The 19,286-nt window shown below is 34.8% G+C and overlaps 1 protein-coding gene across 1 annotated transcript in view; it reads right to left on the bottom strand.

The window, feature by feature from the left end:
- Nucleotides 1-19,286, bottom strand: part of PLCZ1 (phospholipase C zeta 1) — a 45,219-nt gene that overhangs the window by 18,101 nt on the left and 7,832 nt on the right. The window contains exons 4-8 of the mRNA XM_023925704.2: nt 14,869-15,070; nt 12,958-13,102; nt 10,976-11,131; nt 3,520-3,747; nt 1,365-1,521 (exon numbers count right to left, since the gene is read on the bottom strand). Of these exons, the coding sequence (XP_023781472.1) occupies nt 1,365-1,521; nt 3,520-3,747; nt 10,976-11,131; nt 12,958-13,102; nt 14,869-15,070 (888 nt within the window). The remainder of the gene's footprint in view (nt 1-1,364; nt 1,522-3,519; nt 3,748-10,975; nt 11,132-12,957; nt 13,103-14,868; nt 15,071-19,286) is intronic.

Raw genomic sequence — 19,286 nt, 5'->3', positions numbered from 1 at the left:
AAGATAACTATCATGTACATTGTTTTTCCTTGTGCTGGCAGTGTTCCCTCCTTTCTCATATGTAAGCATTGACTGCAGGGATGTGGGAAACCTCAGATGACTTCTATCTACGTGATTCCTTTTTAGTGATTAAACAAAAATCTACATTTCCAGGGTCATCTCTCGGACCTCCATTTTCCTCTCACCTCATTTCTTGTTTGTTTAGGGGTTTTGTTTGGTTGATTTTGGTTTGCTTTGTTGTTTGGGGGTGGTTTTATTGAGGGGGAGGAGAGGTTCTAGAACTACTTTTATATCCCCTAGAGTACTGGAGGAACCAGAGAGAGGACTCAGTGGCTGAAAAATCCTACTTTGTGATGTTGTTCAGCATCATTCACCTCGCCAGCTGTTGTCCTGAAAACTAAAACCTTCTGATAATGGTTTCATAGTTTTAGTTACTTTTCCATGAAAGTTCTATAAACATAAATTGTTTATCAAATTCCTTCTAAGAAATGTCTTTTGATGGACGTTTCTCATGACCAGTGTGATTGGGAAGGTGCAACTTAATTATCCAATCCCTGGTCATTGTCGAGAACCTATTAATACTGGGGTCAGAAAATAAAGTCCCTTCTTTCCTGTTCTACCACTGGAAAGTGTTCATGTGAATCATTTTGTGTCCTTTAGCAACAGCCAGACACTGAATCACCTCCACAAAGTGAGTGGGCATGTGGCAGCCTTCATTGTCATTGTCACTGTCATGCTCGGTGATCTCTGTTTTAACGCTCCCTCGGGGCTCTCTGCAGGCAGCTGGAGCTCAAACAGCAGAGGCTGCACCAAATGGAGCTGCTCCAGCCCAGAATGGTTTGGATAATTCAGCTTGGCTGGGATGGAAGGTCTGGTCCAGTGGAGCAAACTGCCTGCTTTGGGGTTTATCCATCCCATTAATGAGGACTCTCTTATCTGCACTTGTCACCAAAGCCAGGCGACTGCCGAGCCAACTCCGCTGAGTTCTCAGCCCAGATATGGGGGTGGGGAGGGAGGTGGTGAAAATTATTCCACGCTTTTTCAAGTGCTGACTGTAATTCCTAAATTACTTGATGCAGAAAACAATGAATCAAAAGGCAGACATACATTCTGTACACTGTGTTAATATTTGTTCTTATAAAAATACTCGGAATTAAAACAAAGTTGAATTTCAGTTTTCCTCACATAGCCAACAGAAATAAAAACAATATTATGCAAAGGACATATCTAAAACAGTGTTATACAAAGAACCAAATAAAATCAGACAGCAGGTGTTTCATAAAATTTTAACCCTTCAATGCCTAAGCAGTGAACCAATCATAGCACCAATGTAACTTTTAACTGATTAACTCAATAGAAATTACCTGAAGATCTTAAAAGTTTTCGTGCTGCACTCTCTCCAATTGAATTATTTTCATAACACTGCTGATGCTGCAAGGAATGCTCAAAGCTCACAAACTTCTGAGATTTGGTGTAAACCACAAGGTCTGACAATGCAAGGGCAATCTTTTCCTTCCTCACCTAAAAATCATCAGATGAATAATAGAATAAAAAAGTCAAAATGATGAGTATTTCATTATTATTAACATTAATAATCCAGAGAAACAATCATTTTGGATGCATAAAGCGTGAAAAAATATGTCACAGTTAATGAATCTAATAAATATGACCTTTAATAGTGAGATTTGATAAACTGAGAGAAAATTGAGGTTATTGTGCCCACGTTTATCACAGTAATCATAGGGTGAGTGGAGAGATCCTTCTTAGCAGAATGTTCTTCTAGATAGCTTTACAATTTTCCTGCTCCTAAGAGTGGTTTGCAAATAATATCATTTTTCATGGCTTTTAATGTTGCTCCTTAAAAATATACCTCCAACTTTCTATTCATAAATATATAAAGTACTAGAAAAGACCAACAGAGTAAACTCATCTATAAAATGTAGAATAACAGGAAAATATTACATTGTGCCAAGAAAATTAATCAAAGGCATATTCCTCTAAGCATTGCTCTGAAGTTAGGAAAACTCTTCTTTATTAAGGTTGAAAGTTCCCTCACCAAAATCTTAATTTAGTCTTGCTCAATTACCAAAACAAGCAAAAGTGACTGAAATTTTACCAGGATCTTCTCTCTTACAGAGAAGCACTGTGTGACCACTTGATTTTCCTCAGCATAACTTCTGAGCTAATTGGGGGCAGTAGCCAGCAGAGAGCTGCTGATGCTAATCATGTTTACATTGCATTAAAGCTTTTGAAGGTAAATTCTCATCCCACAAAATAATAGAGATTGCCTGCTCATGGCTCTTAAACTGTGCAAAGTTCAAGTGCATTTATTATTCTGGGGCTATATCCCACGGGGACACCAGGAGTCTACTGCCATGGAAATCCTGAAAAATACAACTCTGGAGGCAGGCAAAGCCAGCAGCATCGCTGGGGTATCTTGGCTGTGGATTCAAATGCTCTCCCACCCTCCCATAAAACAATACAGTGGGACATCAAGGCAAATATTCCAACAGAGTGGGACCCTGGAAACCACTTTCTCTTCTGCCTGTGAAACATGGGCAGATCCTTTTTGTTGCTGCTGTTTAAGAGTATGTGGAATTCATTCTCATTCATAACATGGTCCTACACATATTCTTGAAGCCTATTGTCTAGAGAGTTGGTCCTTCCTGGTCAGAGTCCATCCTTCCTCAGAATTTTTCCTTACTATTTCTCCATGTCAGTTGGAATGAGAAAGAAGGAAAAAACTTTCAAGTCATATAAAAAAAAAGAGACACTGCTTCTCAGTGAGAGTGCTGGGCTCTGGGGAGCGTTGCTGGTTTAGCCACATTCAGGCAATCAGAGCATGATGTGCAAGAGTGACTGGACAGGTGCTGCCTGACATCTTAAAAAAGCTGAACAAGGCAGTTTCAGCCTTGATGAAGCAACAGATTTTCCGTGGAAGAGGAAAATCCAAATCATATTTGGTTAAAAAAATAAGTTCAATTTGACTTTCAAACACCCAATTTTTACACTTTTTTCAAAAATAGTACTTAATGTTAAGTCTCTGCGTGATAAATCTAAAAACGCCTCTTCAACTTCAGGTACTGAAAAATGTTTCAGCACAACCAGGAATGTGCACATTATTTAATGCAAAAAAATCCAGAACAGAAGAAAATAGGAGACTTTATCTATCTCAAAAATAGACTGGAAGACCTGGGGAAGAAATAGTTAACTCTGTCTGTTGTCATCAGGTACTGCTGTAAGTGTTCCCTACACATAGATCCAGGAGAGCCATGGCACCAACAAAACACATCTTAAATCTAATGTGGTACCAAGCACCTGGGACAAGCACAAGTTTTGAATTACTGATCTTAGTAATTTTAAAGTTTCCTCTTTAAATTTTAAACTAAATTTAAAATATAAATTATTTTAAAATAACTTATAAAACTTTTCAATTTAGTCTCTATTTTAAGATAATAGAGTTTGTTTAAAAAAAAAATAATCTGTGTGTTCTCTATATTCAATTGCAGCAAAAGTTACCTTTGTTTTTTTTTGAGGTGGGGGTGAAGGTCTATGATCTCTTCTTCTTTTGGTGGGACTCCTTGTTGGCTGAAGAGGAAACATGTCATCATCTTCTTCATCCTCAGACTCAGATTCAGAGTCACTCAGTTCCTCTACCTCACCAGCATATTCATCATCTATCCTGAGCAGACTTTCCTCAATTGTTCCAACTTTTTTATTTTTTATCAGAACTTTGAATTTTAATGCCTATAGAAAAGAGGATTTAACAATAGTAACTAGAATTACATAAGTTTTCATCTCTTGGTATTATTTAACCAACCTTCAAAGTTGTTTATTTAATATAATGACGTGAGATTGCAAAATGAATTAAAATAGATATGAGTGAGGCAGAAGCCAAAGGCAAATAAACCAAACAGAATCTGGGGATCAATGTACACAACAGAGTGAGCCTATCTAACACCATGACAGGAAAAAAGGCTCTCTGCCACAGGTACCCAGACTGAAACTATGAAAACATAAAAGTGGGAAGCTAAGTAAGAGCCAAAAGTGATAGCCAGGCAAGATATAGAAGGTATATTTTTTTACTTATTTTTTTACTTATATTTTATGCCTAAATGTACTTATATGTGTATATACACACTTAAAGACGTGTCTGCTATTAATTTGGAATGTTTTCATCTATCACTAAGCCTGCAGGAAATTTGTTATTTGATTACTGCCTTTGTGCATATCTCTCTGGTGCACCAAATAAAAACTTTTGTTTATAACTTGTGTTATTTTACAGTAGAACCTTATGTTGGTCTTACCTGGCCAGGGAAATAAAAGTTTGGTGATTTTGCCTAAGCAGTTTCTCTATTTTTAAATGGACAGGTATCAACCTCCATAATATATAATGTAAAGGGGGAAAAAAACATTGAATTATATTGATTCTAACAGCATGGCTTTCATCTATACAACAGAATCCTCTGAGTATATATTTCACTTCAATTTACAAAACTATATTAACAGTAAAGCTTCTATTATGTAGCAGCACATCTGTACACAAGAGCTGTCAGTAAGTAAAAGGATTTAATGTCACTCTTGAATAAAGTGATCCACAAAAATGTTCTTTGAATTTCTTATGTTCTAGTGAAAAGGAAGATTACACAACTGGGAGTGTGGCAGGAATAGGGAACAAAAAAATTCACAATAAATGAAAGATAACTGAAATGCTGTGTTTTAAGGTATCCACAAAGTAAATATGAAACATATGGATAACAGAAATATATAAACCCAAAGTTTTATAATAGAAACCAGAGCCATAGGCAAGGATAGAGACATTCCATTTATTTCCAGTGCAAGCTCCATTGCTCATAATCCCCCTATCACTTCAGATCTCCTGTTGGTACTTTGCCAGGGTGCCAGTGGAATGAGACATCCTATGCCCAATATCTATCAGTGCCATGCTGCTGGAAGGTTTGATTAGTCTCTCTGCACTGGGGACTCAGGATAAGGATGCCCTTTAACATTGCCTTCATTTCTTATTAATGCACTCTTTTTTTTATTTTTCTGTGATATTTTTAGAAGAGTTTTAATATGATTAATGCTACTCGTGTTTTTTAAGAGTTCTGAATTTTCCTTTGCATGTTCACATTTCCCCATATCTAAAAGCAATTCTATCCACTTTTGATCTTGTATTTTGTTATTCTTCACAGGAAGACTTCATTATACAAATAAAATAAAAAGAAAAAAAGACCTGGTATGCAAGGGAAGAAAAAACTTTCTATGGTTACATTACTGCCTCCTATCTACAAACATAGCTTTAAGTAAAAAAAGACAATAGTGTGTGTGTAATGATATCAAAATGGGTCATGATGTCAGTCAGTCTCTAAAATTCTGTTTACGAGCTGTTAGCAAAAACATAAACATCCTGAGGTAGGAGAAGTTTTTTAAGGTTTTTTTTGCTTTGTTTTCTACAAAGATAACATTCTAAAATCATGTCTCTTTTCAGAAACAGTTACAAAAATACTCCAGTGAATTTGCTATTTTTTGGCCAGAAGCAAATGACAATAATAGTTACCCCAAATCACTGAAAGTGAAACACAGAGTGAAAAAATGACATAGGCTTTTGTCTAAACTTCACACATCTTCAAAAAAACCTATTACAAATGTATGGTTACAAATTCAGTGACTTGTGAAATTTGAGTTCTTTAATTGGTAATCAGCACTGCTAAACATGTGACACCTTTTTCTCTACATGTCCAGGTCTTCTAAGAGAGCTGAAAAGCCTTTTAATGAGCTGAAAGTCTGAGCATTCACTATAACTTCTCCTTTCTAGTTTTATTCTGAAAGGAAAAATATGTTAAAAATACATTTGCTGTTTACTTCTATAAAAACTGCAAGCATAATAAAAAATTCAAATATGTAAAACATCATAGGACCTCCCTAGAGCATAGTGGGACTTCAAGACTGGCTTAAGCAAAAACCTCGAAGTGCAATCAGCTTGAACAAATATTTACATAATTAAATGAACAAAACTTTTTTCTTGTACATTCTGGTTAATGGGATGTATAACACAGATCAGCTGAAGTAATGCCAAGTTTCCAAGATAAAAATCACAAGCACTTTGGATCAGGCAAACCCACCTATTGATGACTGCAATTAATGTGAAAATTCAGTGCCCAAAAATGTAAGGAACAAACCCTGGATTTGAGACATAAGTATTAAAGTCAGAATAGCTTCTCCTGTTTAAATTGAGCTGCTTGTTCTCCCTTCTTCTCTCCTGACCAGCTGTAGGTGCTCAGTTAGAGGAATATCAAGCCCTGAAAATCTTGCTAAGTAACAAAGTTAAAATATCTTCTGAGTTTTACATAATATTCTATTTCAAGAATTATACCGCTGTCTTAAATACTGATACAGGGTAAAGATACAACACCTCCTGTGAAGTCTGACACAGGGAAAGGTTTTGAGACAATGACAAGATTTGTTAAGTACAACTGTTAAAAAAACCCAACACCAGCTATCTTTAACGAATCACACTTAGTGAAGTGTGAATGGATGTCTTTGTGGCAGCCTTATAAATCACAGTTACCTACAGATACTTTATATCAATACTGTATACTTATTATACAGATATTTTAAATCAATACCACCAGCAAGGTCTGAGCTCTAGGCAAACAAATATTAATTATATCAGGAGCAGCATTTTAGCTACCTCATAGCAAGTTTTCATACAACACATTTACCCAGTGAGAAGCATCCTACCCTGAAAATTCCACTTCTGTTTTGTGCTCTGTAGTAGACTTCAGGTAAGTCTGCTTACCTTAAGTAAGTCTATTTAAAGATAAATAGCTGTGCTATAGCAGAAATTATATTCTACATGGGCAACTAAATCTCTGGATGCATTGGAAATAAGTCCAGATGATTGCAGAGAATGACGGTTACAGGTTGGCTCAGAGTCTTCATTGCACAGATTCCTTACACAGATTCCAAAGTTCAATGATCCAAGAAGACACCTTACCAAACAAACCACATGATTTTTATACACCAAATAAGCCATTGACCCAAGACCTACCTGGGTAATGATATAAAATATGGCAATGTCTTGTTTTTAGTTACCTCCTGAAGCTGCTTTACACTACAGGGAATCTATTAACAGATAATGACTGTCACATGTTTGCCACATTTCTGGGAAAACCATGTTCCCTCAAGAGTGCAATGCCTAAAAATAGTGAAGGAATTAGATGAGTCTTCTGTATGTACTCACTACAGCCTAGAGATTCCAGAAATTTTATGAGAAACAGTATGGATTTTTTTATTATTATTTTTGAGGTCATCACCAAGACATACCACATTCTCATATTTTTTGTCATATTTTTGTAAAGAATAGATGCCATAGACTGATCAAAAGGCATAAGAGTGACTAGAAACATTTTGACTTGCTAAGAAACAAAAATATTTCTGATGCAAAGACTTGGTCAAGACATTTGCATATGTGAATGTGTCGGTCAAAATAAATAGGAATTAATCTCATAAATGAAGCAACAGAATTAGATGTGCTTAATCTTGAATTTCTCACTGGAAACACTCACTGTGTAGAGAAAGCTCTCCTTTTTATACTGAGTAGATAAAGGTGAAGAAAAGTGTGAAGGATGAGTCCTGACTTATGGAGTTAGCTGGTTTTCCCCATAACAGCAGAATTTAAAATATCCATAGCCCATGAAGTTGTACTGGAGGCCTTCTATTGATTTTTGTCAAGGACATCATTAAACAGATCCTTTTATTTGGACACCACAGGTTTAACAACCATAGGGAAGCCTTGGCAATCCTGGCCAGAAATGTTTCAGAGACACCACAATACAGTAATTGATCTTGCAGCTGTGTGGTAAACATTAAAGAGAACTTGTAAAATCACAGTAGTTGCCACTTCACTTTCAGTTAATCACACATCAATATCTCATTCCAACTTTGTGACAGGAAACCTGCAAATAATAAAAGATTCCTAACTATCTGAAATATCTATCCTGTCAGCAGTGTAAGGCAGTTCGATGCTCTACAATGCAAAATAATTGAGGAACAAACTTTCATCAAAGCATCAATGTGCTTACATTCTTTTCTGTGTTATATTGGGTGCCCACATGCTCCTTTCAATTGCTGTCAAATTTCTTGAGAGGAAGAACACAGCAGGGTAAGTAAAACCTTATCTCTTCTAGCATCCTGATATTTTCTAAGTTCATCTACAAATTGCTGCATAAGGCACTTCATTCCTTCACTTTCCATCAGCACATCACCAGGAGTGCTGGTACAACCAGCAGAGATGTCTGGCGCCCGTCACTGATGTCAAATCTAATTTAGTGCAGGACCTGACTCAAAGGACCTGATATTCCAGTGAAGATTAGAGGGAGTTCATGGAGTCTCTTCAGAAGCACCATGATGGCCAGGACTGGGAGCAGAGAATTGTATCAGGTCTGTTGCTTTGGGTGGCAAAACATCTGCTCGGGAAAGAGATGGGATAGATGAAGCTTAAAGGCAGCCTCAGTTTCTCATGGGATAAGGTTTGTGGGAAAGAAAGAAGTAGTGCAAAAGTCTTCTCCTTCCTCCATATGTAGAGGAGGAATTGTGTGCTGAGATGCCACAAAATACAGGAATTGCAGGGAATTAATAATATCAATAAAGTCAGGTGGAAGTGTGAATATATGACTGAAGGCAAAGAATTAAAAAACCTTTATTCCTGAAATTTTCTGGGGTTTGTTTTTCAGATGAAGCAAGTGTTGGGAAAAGCAGATAGAGGAAGTGTTCAGTGGTCCTCCACTTTTATTTCCTGGTCCTCCATGTGATTTTCACTTAGAATTACAATGGTAGGAGACATCATTGCAAAGTGGTCCAAGGAACCACCTAAGAGTGGGTGTGTTCCTCATTTTAACCTCCTTCCACACACACACAATCATCTCAGTTGACAAAGGTATAGTTCAAGACCTACTTAAAGAAAGAAGTAGAAGATTGACCATATAAAAGAAGAGAAAATTATTTCCATGGAAGCCTCCAAAACTCCAAAACCTGATAGGAACCTATAATTGTCTAATGTTTCTTTGAAGTGTTTGGAGAAACTATGTTATTTCCCACTTCATGTACACACAAAATAACCATTTAATTATGATCTTGAAGAACACTGAGGTGTTTTTTTCCCTTTTCTGGATAATGCTCCACCTCGAAAAAAGTGGACCAGTAAATTATATAGGTGACAGCTTTTTTCATTTTCACACTAACTGAGGAACCTTCCAACAAAGAGCATTTTAAATTCATCATTTTTGTTCTGTAACATCTCCTTTGCACAGCTTGAGTAAAGCAGTCTGAAGACTAAATTCAGAATTCGGCTTTCTCAAATGATAATGAATTTACCCAGGCCTTGAAAATGCACAAGGTCCCAAACTTTAAAGATGTGATGTCACTAAACTCCTTTTGAACATGGACCAAAAGTGGCTCTTCAAAAAGATGCCAGCAAAAGTCAAGCTTATAACTGAATTTACAAATTCAGTCATAGCTACATATTTCCATTGCTAAGTGAAATCCTACTGACTTTTCTTACATGCTTTATCAGAAAACCTAGGGGAAACAGAGCAGATCCTCATTTATGTTCATTCTCAAGATAATAATTTATTAAATTAAAACTTTTGAAATCAGGTGATGACAGTGGTGTTATTTAGGTAATCCTTACACCTTTCACAGATGGGAAATATGTCTCACAATACTTTAATATGTTAAAAGCTCAGGAGAATTAGTCTCAGCTGACAGCATTTCCATACATAGACCCAGCAATCCATTTTCAGGCAAAACTCTACAGAGCTGACTCATGAAAACTCTAAGCTGTGGAAATATGAAGTATGAACTCCCTGTATCACAGTAACCATATGGTAAGGGACATATATCATAGAAAGTAATATTTTTAAGTGTGTGATTCAGTGATTCCATTTCACTGATTTTGTGCTTGCTTCAGAGGACATATGATCCTTGCACATCTCCTACACTGAATCCAGACGTGATTTGAGAAGCTTTACCACAAGCCCTCCTGTTCGATATAGTTTAATTTTTTTTCCTAATTGAAAAAACACTTTTCAAGGCTTCAAAATTATGTTGGAAACCATGATGCAAAAAAATATATTGCTACAATTAAAAAAAAAGGGTGGAGAAACATGAACATTAAATATTACAACATTGTTATGGAAATATAAGAGTACGGTAATACTTTAGCACATCTTCTTGGACAGATCACTTCAAAAATATTTTCCCTTGACAAATCCTTAAAAAAATTATTTTAAACACCTTTTGTGTGTTGTTTTTCCTTTGACAGTGCTTCCTTCCTACATTTTCATTTGCATTTTTTTTAGCTACTGTAAAAAATAAAAGGAATAAAATATAGCTTTACTGGCAACAGCGAGAAGCTGAAATAAGTATTTTGTATGTATGCACGAATTTGTGCTACAAGAGACTTGAAAAAAAATTTTGTCCTTGAAAGAAAATTATGTGCAAAGACTGGAACAAAGGAAATGTATTTGTTTTAGTTTGCAATGAAATTTTCAACACCCATCTAATTGCCTTTTCTGACTTCAGGTCCCAGGGGTCTCAGGCCATCCACTGAGAAACGCTGTCTGAGGGACAAACACACTAAGAGAATGGCTTTGAAGGAGCAGAGCACCAAAAAAAACCTCCATCATTGCTGTTATTGACAAAAAATGTAGGCTCAGGTTTCCATTTCAATAACATGTATAAATTTCAGGAATTTCCTTCAATTTAAGCAACAAAAAAATAAATCAGCAGATAACAGATACATTTTCATGTGGTTTTTTTGTGCAGTTTAAATATTTTTGTTACTACCTGAAGTCTATTTCTGACACCAGATGTGATCCATAAATCCAGTCCCAGAGGACTGAAAAACAAATAATGAAGAACCCCACCATTATTTCCATTTCTTTCATAGAGAAAAATGAAAACTTTTTACCTCAGGAGAAGGCAGTTCAGTCATATCCACTTCACCACCAATTGGTGTAGAAAGAAGTTTGTCACCTAGAATACTTTTCAAGCAGTCTGCCATTACTTCCTGCTGTTTAGGGCTGCAGTGGTTCTCCAGAGACAGTACAACTGGATAGGCAGATGACTGGAAATATAATTTTAGGATTTTATTATTAATAAATAAAAATATGAATAGTTGCTTTTCCAAAATATGCTACAAAAGTCCCCTTGGCCATCTGTATTTAACTTCGTTTTCAAAAACTTCAGATTATAGATCACTGGTTCCAGGTTAGTAACACAATAAAACAGGTAACATTTGTGGAAAAAAGAAAGCACAATTGAAGAAGAAAAAAGAAATGCACCTTCAGAAAGTTAAAACAGAGCTTGACATATATGAAAAAAGAACTGCTTTGTTTTCGTTTAAAAAGGTAAAATCAGATTCTAAAATTAAAATTAACAGCATAAAGTAGAATTAAATATATTTTGCTTTAGTTTATGACAGATTTATTGACTACTTTTCAAGTAGACTATCAAGACTTGGATAGTCTCCCCAAAGCTTGTTCAGAAATTATTTCCTTTACATGAAAAAGCTATGGATATTTTTTATTTTTCACAATACAACAAACTTTTCTAGGGACAGTATACACTTTTCTCATCACACTACTCAAGCAAGGGTAATTGAGTAAAAATTAAAGGTAAAAGGTGAAAAAGGGAAAATGAGTAAAAATTAGAGAATAACTCAAAAGAAATGCATCCATCTAAACTTATAAGTAAATCTCATAAGTTGCCAATAATACTGGTGGATACCAAAAATATAGTCTGAATGAAATCTTTGCTCAGGCAGAACCTAAACTGTCAATAAGGAAAACACCATTTTATATTTTTCCTGTCTTTACATTTGAGCACTTGTTATTGACTTTTAAAAGAAGCAAAGCTCAGCCTGCTTTGACAGCTGGTACCAACCATTACCTGTTGTGATTTTATCATCTCATTGGCACTTGGGCTTGAGAACTGAAGTCTGAATTAGAGTTAAGCACAATTTGCTGTGTTAGCAAGAATAGGAAAGTTTTATCCAGTGGGTTTTGAAAAACAATTGAATAAAATCATGTTTTTAATGTCACTTTTAAAATCAGAGACTAATTACATTTTATATAGAAAACAGAAAAAAACCACAGCTTTGATTAACACTGAGAAGGCTATAAATACATATGCATGAAAAGCCACATAAATTTATGATCGTGGATGTATATATTCATACACATAATGCTGGCCTGATTCTGAGATTTATCTTAGTAGTCATTCAGCATTTCCTTTGAGCAGGAGTTTTGCCAGAAGCTTATAGAAAAGCCTGAGACAGTGCAAAAACTCTCCAGTTTTCAGTGAAAGGAACTTTGCTCTGATGAGTCACCTGACTAAAAAGCATCAGTAGCTGCTAACATTTATCAGTGTCAACATAGAAAATCAAAAGAGAGGAAATGGAAAACAAAGTCTCAGACTCATCTATTATCTAATATTTTTGTCTATTTTATAAATTCACACATAGGATACAAGACAGACTCATAGCAGCAGAAGAATAAGTGACAAAAAAGCCTTTAAAAGATATAAAGAAGGAGGAAAACATCAGACCAATTCTGAGCTAGTTCTTCAATATATATTCAGTTCTTGTTTAAATTATGTCAGGTGAGAATTCCACCTAACAAGCTGAGTGAGATCACCTGAATCCTTTGCACTAAGTTTGGTTTATATTCATTATCAGGAAAAATGATTACGATTCCTTTAAAAAGATTTTAAAATACATTAAGAACAAATAGCACAATTGCTCTGTAATTAGTTTTTAAAATACCATTGCCACAGTCTCTGTTGCATTTTTTTTTTTACCCTGGAGAATTTACAAGAGCCATGTCCCCACTTAGTTAAAGCCACCATCCCATTCTAACCAAGTCATGTATACACACAGAGATCTGTACGTACCATAAATGCATACTTGTCAATCACATGAATTACAGAACGAAACGGAATTTTGCTTGTTAAAGTGTGACCATGATACACAATAGGTTCATTGTTGGTGCCATCCCAGCAGTCAATCTCCAGGCAACGGCATCCTTTTAAGAGAGCACTTCAGAAGAACAAGAGAAACAATTTTACAGCCAAAAGAAAGATACCAAACTTTTTCCTTCAAGTTGCTGTGTTTCTGATTACAAGCACAGGGATTAATTACAGAAAAAACACCTCATTTTCACCATAAATATAAATCCTACAGAATTATATGAGACAGACATACTTTCTGTTTCTGCTTATTTTAGGCGTGTGTTATTTAATAAGCTTTATTAGACCATTAATGAATATGGGTTTACCTGAATTATGTTCCTTATAAGGCTAAAAATAAAAGATTTCAATAAAGGAATTTTGGAACAAAGGCAATTTACCACTTAAAATAAAAGAATTTATTTCTATTAATAAATATTATTTATTAATAATATATTAAATTAAATTAAATTAAATTAAATTAAATTAAATTAAATTAAATTAAATAATATTATAAATATTATATAAATAAAAATAAAATAATATATTAAATAAATAACATAAAATAAATAAAATTAAATCATTAATAATAAATAAATAAATAATAAAATATCATTAATGCTTTAAATGCCCTTTTGTGCTACTATTCCAAACTTGCTTAGAATTTTGAGAATCGCTATATTTAAAAATCTATTGTACTTAGAGAATCAGGTTGCACTTGGTCTTTACATAAATCATTTCCTCTCCCCAGACCACATTTCTAAGAGTGCTAAATTTTTTGAGACACCCTGACTTTACTGCTTTAATCTGAATATGTTAGTGACATCCCTTAAATTCTTAGGTTTCTAATATTTGACTTGCAACTAACTGAAACATTTCTTATAAACTGTTTTACTTAATTACCAATCTGTCTTTTACATCCTGCTTTTCACACATTAACAATATGTCAAATATGCCTTTAGCTGATTTTAGCATTTTCCTCACACATATAGGAGATAAAGAGAGAGGGGGTTATACCATCTTTGCAATTACTTTCAGCAATGCAGCATTAACATAATGGAATTTTAAATACTGTTAGAGATTCAGTACTGTTTCTGATGGTTGCAAGTCACTATAGAACATCAAGAGAGAAACCACAAAAAATAAAAAAGTGCTCAGATAGATGATGATTCCTACTGCTTTCTCTTCATTAAAGTTGTACAAATAATAGGAATTCTGGACGCATCTCCTCTTAATTCTTGATACATCCTGCCCTCTCAGTGTTGCATTTACTACACAATTAATTTCCTTCTTCCCTGCCTTGGCAATAAGGCATCCTGGTCATCATCCTCTTGGAGTCACACACTGCACAGATTCCTCTCCCTGCTGCCTACTTGAATGCCCATGTTTTGTTGTTTTTGTTGTTTCTAACCTGCCCACACTGCAACCTGCACTGAACACAGATATCCTTGACACAGACATAACTCCAACACACATCCTCTACATTGAACAGATCAGAGCTTGCCTGGGAATTTTACATTTCTTTCAGGGAGTTATTTATTTTTGCATGGAGTGTTGAGATTAAAAACTGATTTAATCGTGTACTGTACAATATACTATAGATTTCATTTGCTGCAAGGTTGATTTTCTGAGATGTAAGTGAAAAAAATAGATTGCTTCCAGACTATGAACAGATGGTTTGGCAAATATATTGAAAAGTGTACACACAAAATAAAATACCACTCTCATTTCAACTTGTATCTTTGATGGCTTTGTCCCTTATTTCCAAGTAGGATTGTATGTGACTTAGCATTAATTAAAAAAAAAAAAAAAAAAGCCAAAGAAAGTTTAAAATATTAAAAAATTGTGTCTATATACCTGGTATATCCCCATAAGTGACTGGGTCCCATTAGCTGGTCAGCTATCAGGTAGGTGTTGTGAGAAGATGAAATAAAATAATCACATAATGGCTGGTTCATATCTTGATAGATGGTCTTGTGCTGGCTTTTAAATATTGAACATTCTTCTGAGTTCAAGTACCTTATAAATCCTTCAAATGACAACTGCCTTTTCTTCCTCACTGAACAAAAACAAAAGAAATGTCTGTTGTGAAGCCACTCTGATGCACTTCCTGAAATTTTTAATAGCCAATTCTGAACACTGCTAAAGGTTATACAGCACAACGCTTTCCTGCAATTTTAAAATTCATACCAAATGTATAAACAACACAAACATCAGATATGTGTGACTCTGGAGCTGAATTGCTGTGGTTCAAACTTCTGAGAGGAAATAAATGTGTTTTGACACTTTTATTCTTCTATGGACAGCACTAAGAAGAATTTTCAGTAGTCCTAATTAAATATAAATAAAATATTTGTCATTTACTTTAGAAAGTAACATGCCAGACAACATGTTAAGGGAATCTTCTTTTCTCTTTTGAAAGAACCAGGATTGTTCTCTAAGAAGTCAGAAATTCTCAATATAATCTTGCAGAAACTATGACTTCTAGCACCAAATGTCTTCACCAGGGGTGGAAAATTCCAAAAAAATATTGATCAAATCATGTTTAGAAATATTTGAAATAAAAATAGCATTGTAATCAAAGAAATAACTGTCTACACAGATGAATTGCAAATCAAGCCTATTACACTACTATATTTATAACAAAATGAACTAACTGAGTCCATACCAGTGATAGTCATCCCATTTGTTTTGGTTTTGACTGATTTAATGGCAAACAGAGCTATTACACTGCCAGCTACTGCTCTCAATGTCATGTTTGTAATGCAGTCATTTTACAAATGATACAATCTCAAAAGTTAGATTTGCTTCAAAATATTTGAATTAGTGAGGGATTTTGCCCAGTTTTTCCTCTAAAATAATTTTATTGTCACCATTAGGCTAGTAGTTAACAATAAGTAAATAATCCAAGATTCTTTTATGTTAATAATATCTTAGAAGTTGATGGATACAAACTTGGGAACTGGAAATACCTGTAGGAAAACCCCCTTTTCTGCCCTGGTAATTCTTACTGCAGCTATAAGAATCAGAATGTACAAGTTAGAATTGCAGTTATCGATCTTTGGTGTGTGACAGACTGAAAGTTTTACACCTGGATGAGAATTTACAGAAAATAATTGTTTCTCAATTACACAGGTCTTTGAACTAGAAAACTTGCAATGTTTTACAATGATAAAGAAAAACAGAAGGGCATCCAAACATCAAGCATGCATTCACCCAACAACTTATTCCTACCAGAAGTCTTTCTGAAGTTATTCTTCCAGACTTCCATTGATGAAGAATCCACAGACAACCCAATAAAACCATTTCAACAGCTAAATAACCTTGTTAGGAATTTTTTTCATAATCAGGAAACAGAAATTTACCCTGAAACTTCCTTGCTGTCCAAAATATTTGTTCTGTTTGGTATTATTCCTCTCCTCTTTTTTCACACTTTTTCTTTTATGAACACTGCTCTTGCATTTCCCACTTTCCACTCCTTTCTTCAAAAACAAATCCAATCCAGGGCATCTTTCTGTTTCAGATTTCTGATCATTTTCATTTTTCTGCTATCCAGTCATACTGTTAATCTTTCATAGGAGAAAACAGGATACCATTTCTTCATGGAATGTCCTGACAAACTGCTACTCACCTTTACCATCTTACAAGGGTTTATATATTTATTATTTTCTCCATTTTTTTTTTCTAGTCACTGACAGTGGCTAGTCCTTTAGATGTTCCCTTTCTATAACAGATATTACATTTGATCTTTTCCAGTCTTTCAATTCATCATTCATTTCCTCCCTATTTTCAAAAGTAACCTTTGACTTGTATTAGTCAAGCTTGTTACAATTTTCTAAGAACTTGGATTTGTCAACCTGTCTCCACTGACCTGATTACATCATTTAAGAAGGTCCTACCCTGTTCCATCCATATTTTTGACTGAGATCTTACTCAGATGAATAATATTAATAATATCACAGAGACAACTGTACTTATTGCATCAGGAATTTCTTTGGTCTTCTTTTAGCTGAGAGATTTGCAGGATGACTTCTTGCAAACTTGATGACTCTTGAAAAGTGAATCCTATAGATTTATCCAGATGCACGTGTTATATTGTTCTATACTTGTAATATCTGGATTAAGTTTCTACTGTCTGGATCTTTAAAAAACACTTTGAATTTTTTCACATTACTTTAAACAGAATACACTCATCCTGTATGTTTTGCCTATAATGAATTACATGAACTGTCTGGATTTCATTTTGGATTATTTTATTTTTCATGGTCTATGTATTTCTCTGAGCAATTAAAAGTAGAGCTAGTAACTATTTTATTTTGTGTGTGTGTGTGCATCTTTTATTTTCTACCTTTTCTGCATTTATTAAATTAGTGAAAAAATACTGGCTTTTCAAAGTCTTGCTTTTTTTTTGAATTATTTATGATGTTTTCCTGGTTGTTCTTGTCATTGACAAAAGTTAACTGCAATATTCTCAAGAGAAATTAATGTTTAGGCAAATATGCTAATGAGCATATCCCAAAAAATGAACATCTAGCATTGTTTTGTTAGTCAATATGTAAGCTCATAGACTTCAGTAAAACATTCAGCTAATGTCTCCAATCAACAGACTAAAAATCTTTGTATTTTTACAGAGCTTACATTTCTGAGGAATAGCCCAGCCATGCTATTTTCTGACCACTTACAGACATTTTCTGCTTCTACATTAAAGGAAATGGGAATTCATCTCCATAACTATTCCACAGTGAAAAGACTTTCATCAAGACCTTACATTTCTCCCCTGGAGGAACCTCAGTCTTTTTCTCCATTAGGACCTTTTAGCACTAGTTAGTGTGCACACACATATCCATTTGTTGTAGAAAGGGAAGGCAAGAAAAGATTTCTGTCTTCTCGTTGCCTCTTTTTGTTCACAAAGTTCAATGATTTTTTTTTTTTTCTTGCCCTCCTCTTTTGGATAGTGTGCAATTAATTTTATTAACAATATTCCTTTATATTGTTTAGGGGTTTTTTTTTAATCTGATTTAAGAAAAAATTCTTTTTCTCATTCCTCCTGTTGAGGTATCCAGCTCTGCCATATATACAAATACTGTCATATCAGAGAAGAATTATGGATATAATCTGGGTATTTGAAAAACTTGGATTACATTATACATTATTTTTAGAGTTTATTACATTCCTTTTTCTTATTTACCTTGGAATTTCTTTGAAAGTGTTTCTTTTCAGAAAGAAAAAATGGAAAACTATCACAAGATGTTTGCTGCCCTGAAGGCCTTTAGAGTACCAATGAGGCAGACAAAACAAGCATGAAATCACTCTGCACTGGCCAGAGCCCTCCTGCAAGACCCATTTCCTCCTGAAGGGACTGAGTACAACCTGCAGCCCTGCCAGGGTCTGGACTGAAACAGAGACTCAGGAGAAGAGCCTGAACTGAATGTGAGACTAGGAAATGTGGAGAGAGAGATGTTTCCCATGTTTTTAAATGTATGTGAGTGCTCTTTGCTTCCAGAGAGCTAAATGAGTAATTAAATGGTGCTTGGGACAGAGACAGGGGAGTGGGTACAGATACATTTGCTGGGAATTTTAGGGGTGAACTCATGAGAAATACTTGCATTCAGAGACAAGGGTGTTACTCTGCTATAATGGAAGGAGGAATCTTTCAGTCATTAAAAGTCAGGCAGAAACATCATCAGATGGAATTTCATACTATGAAATTTGACTACATCAGTATGAAACATTCATGCTCTAAGGGAACAGTAAAGATAGAAGTATTTCCTTCACTAAAGTTATAATACACTTAATTCTTTTCTAGTCTGAGTTTATATTCTAGGGAGGATTTTTCTCCCTTACCCACACTTACAAATGGTGCATGCTGGAATAAATTATCTATCTGAACAGCAGTTCAGTTTTCTAAGGGTTTATATCTCATAATCACCTTGTCTTGAAAATTTTCCCTGAGACTAGACTTTTACACATCTTTTCATAATCTGATATATTGTGTCTCACAAATCCAGCCACAGCCATTGTTTTAGTTGAGATTTTTAAGCCATCTTTCTTACTTCACATGATTTTCTATGAAATCTGTGGGAGTTTGGCAGAGATGTCTACTTTATTAAGTTTGATTTACATTGGCCAATGGGATCAAATGCTCTCTTCTGCAAATTTGTGCTCTATATCCTGCTCTGTCTCACATACACAAAAAATCCCAAAAAAACCTTCTCGACTGTGTGCACTAGGAATAAACTGAGAATGGTTGTTTTTTTTTTTTGCTTCACAAATAC

This window comes from Cyanistes caeruleus, chromosome 4, assembly GCF_971803275.1.
Source record: "Cyanistes caeruleus chromosome 4, bCyaCae1.hap1.1, whole genome shotgun sequence".
NCBI lineage: Eukaryota > Metazoa > Chordata > Aves > Passeriformes > Paridae > Cyanistes > Cyanistes caeruleus.
This window is presented reverse-complemented; position numbering and strand designations above follow the sequence as displayed.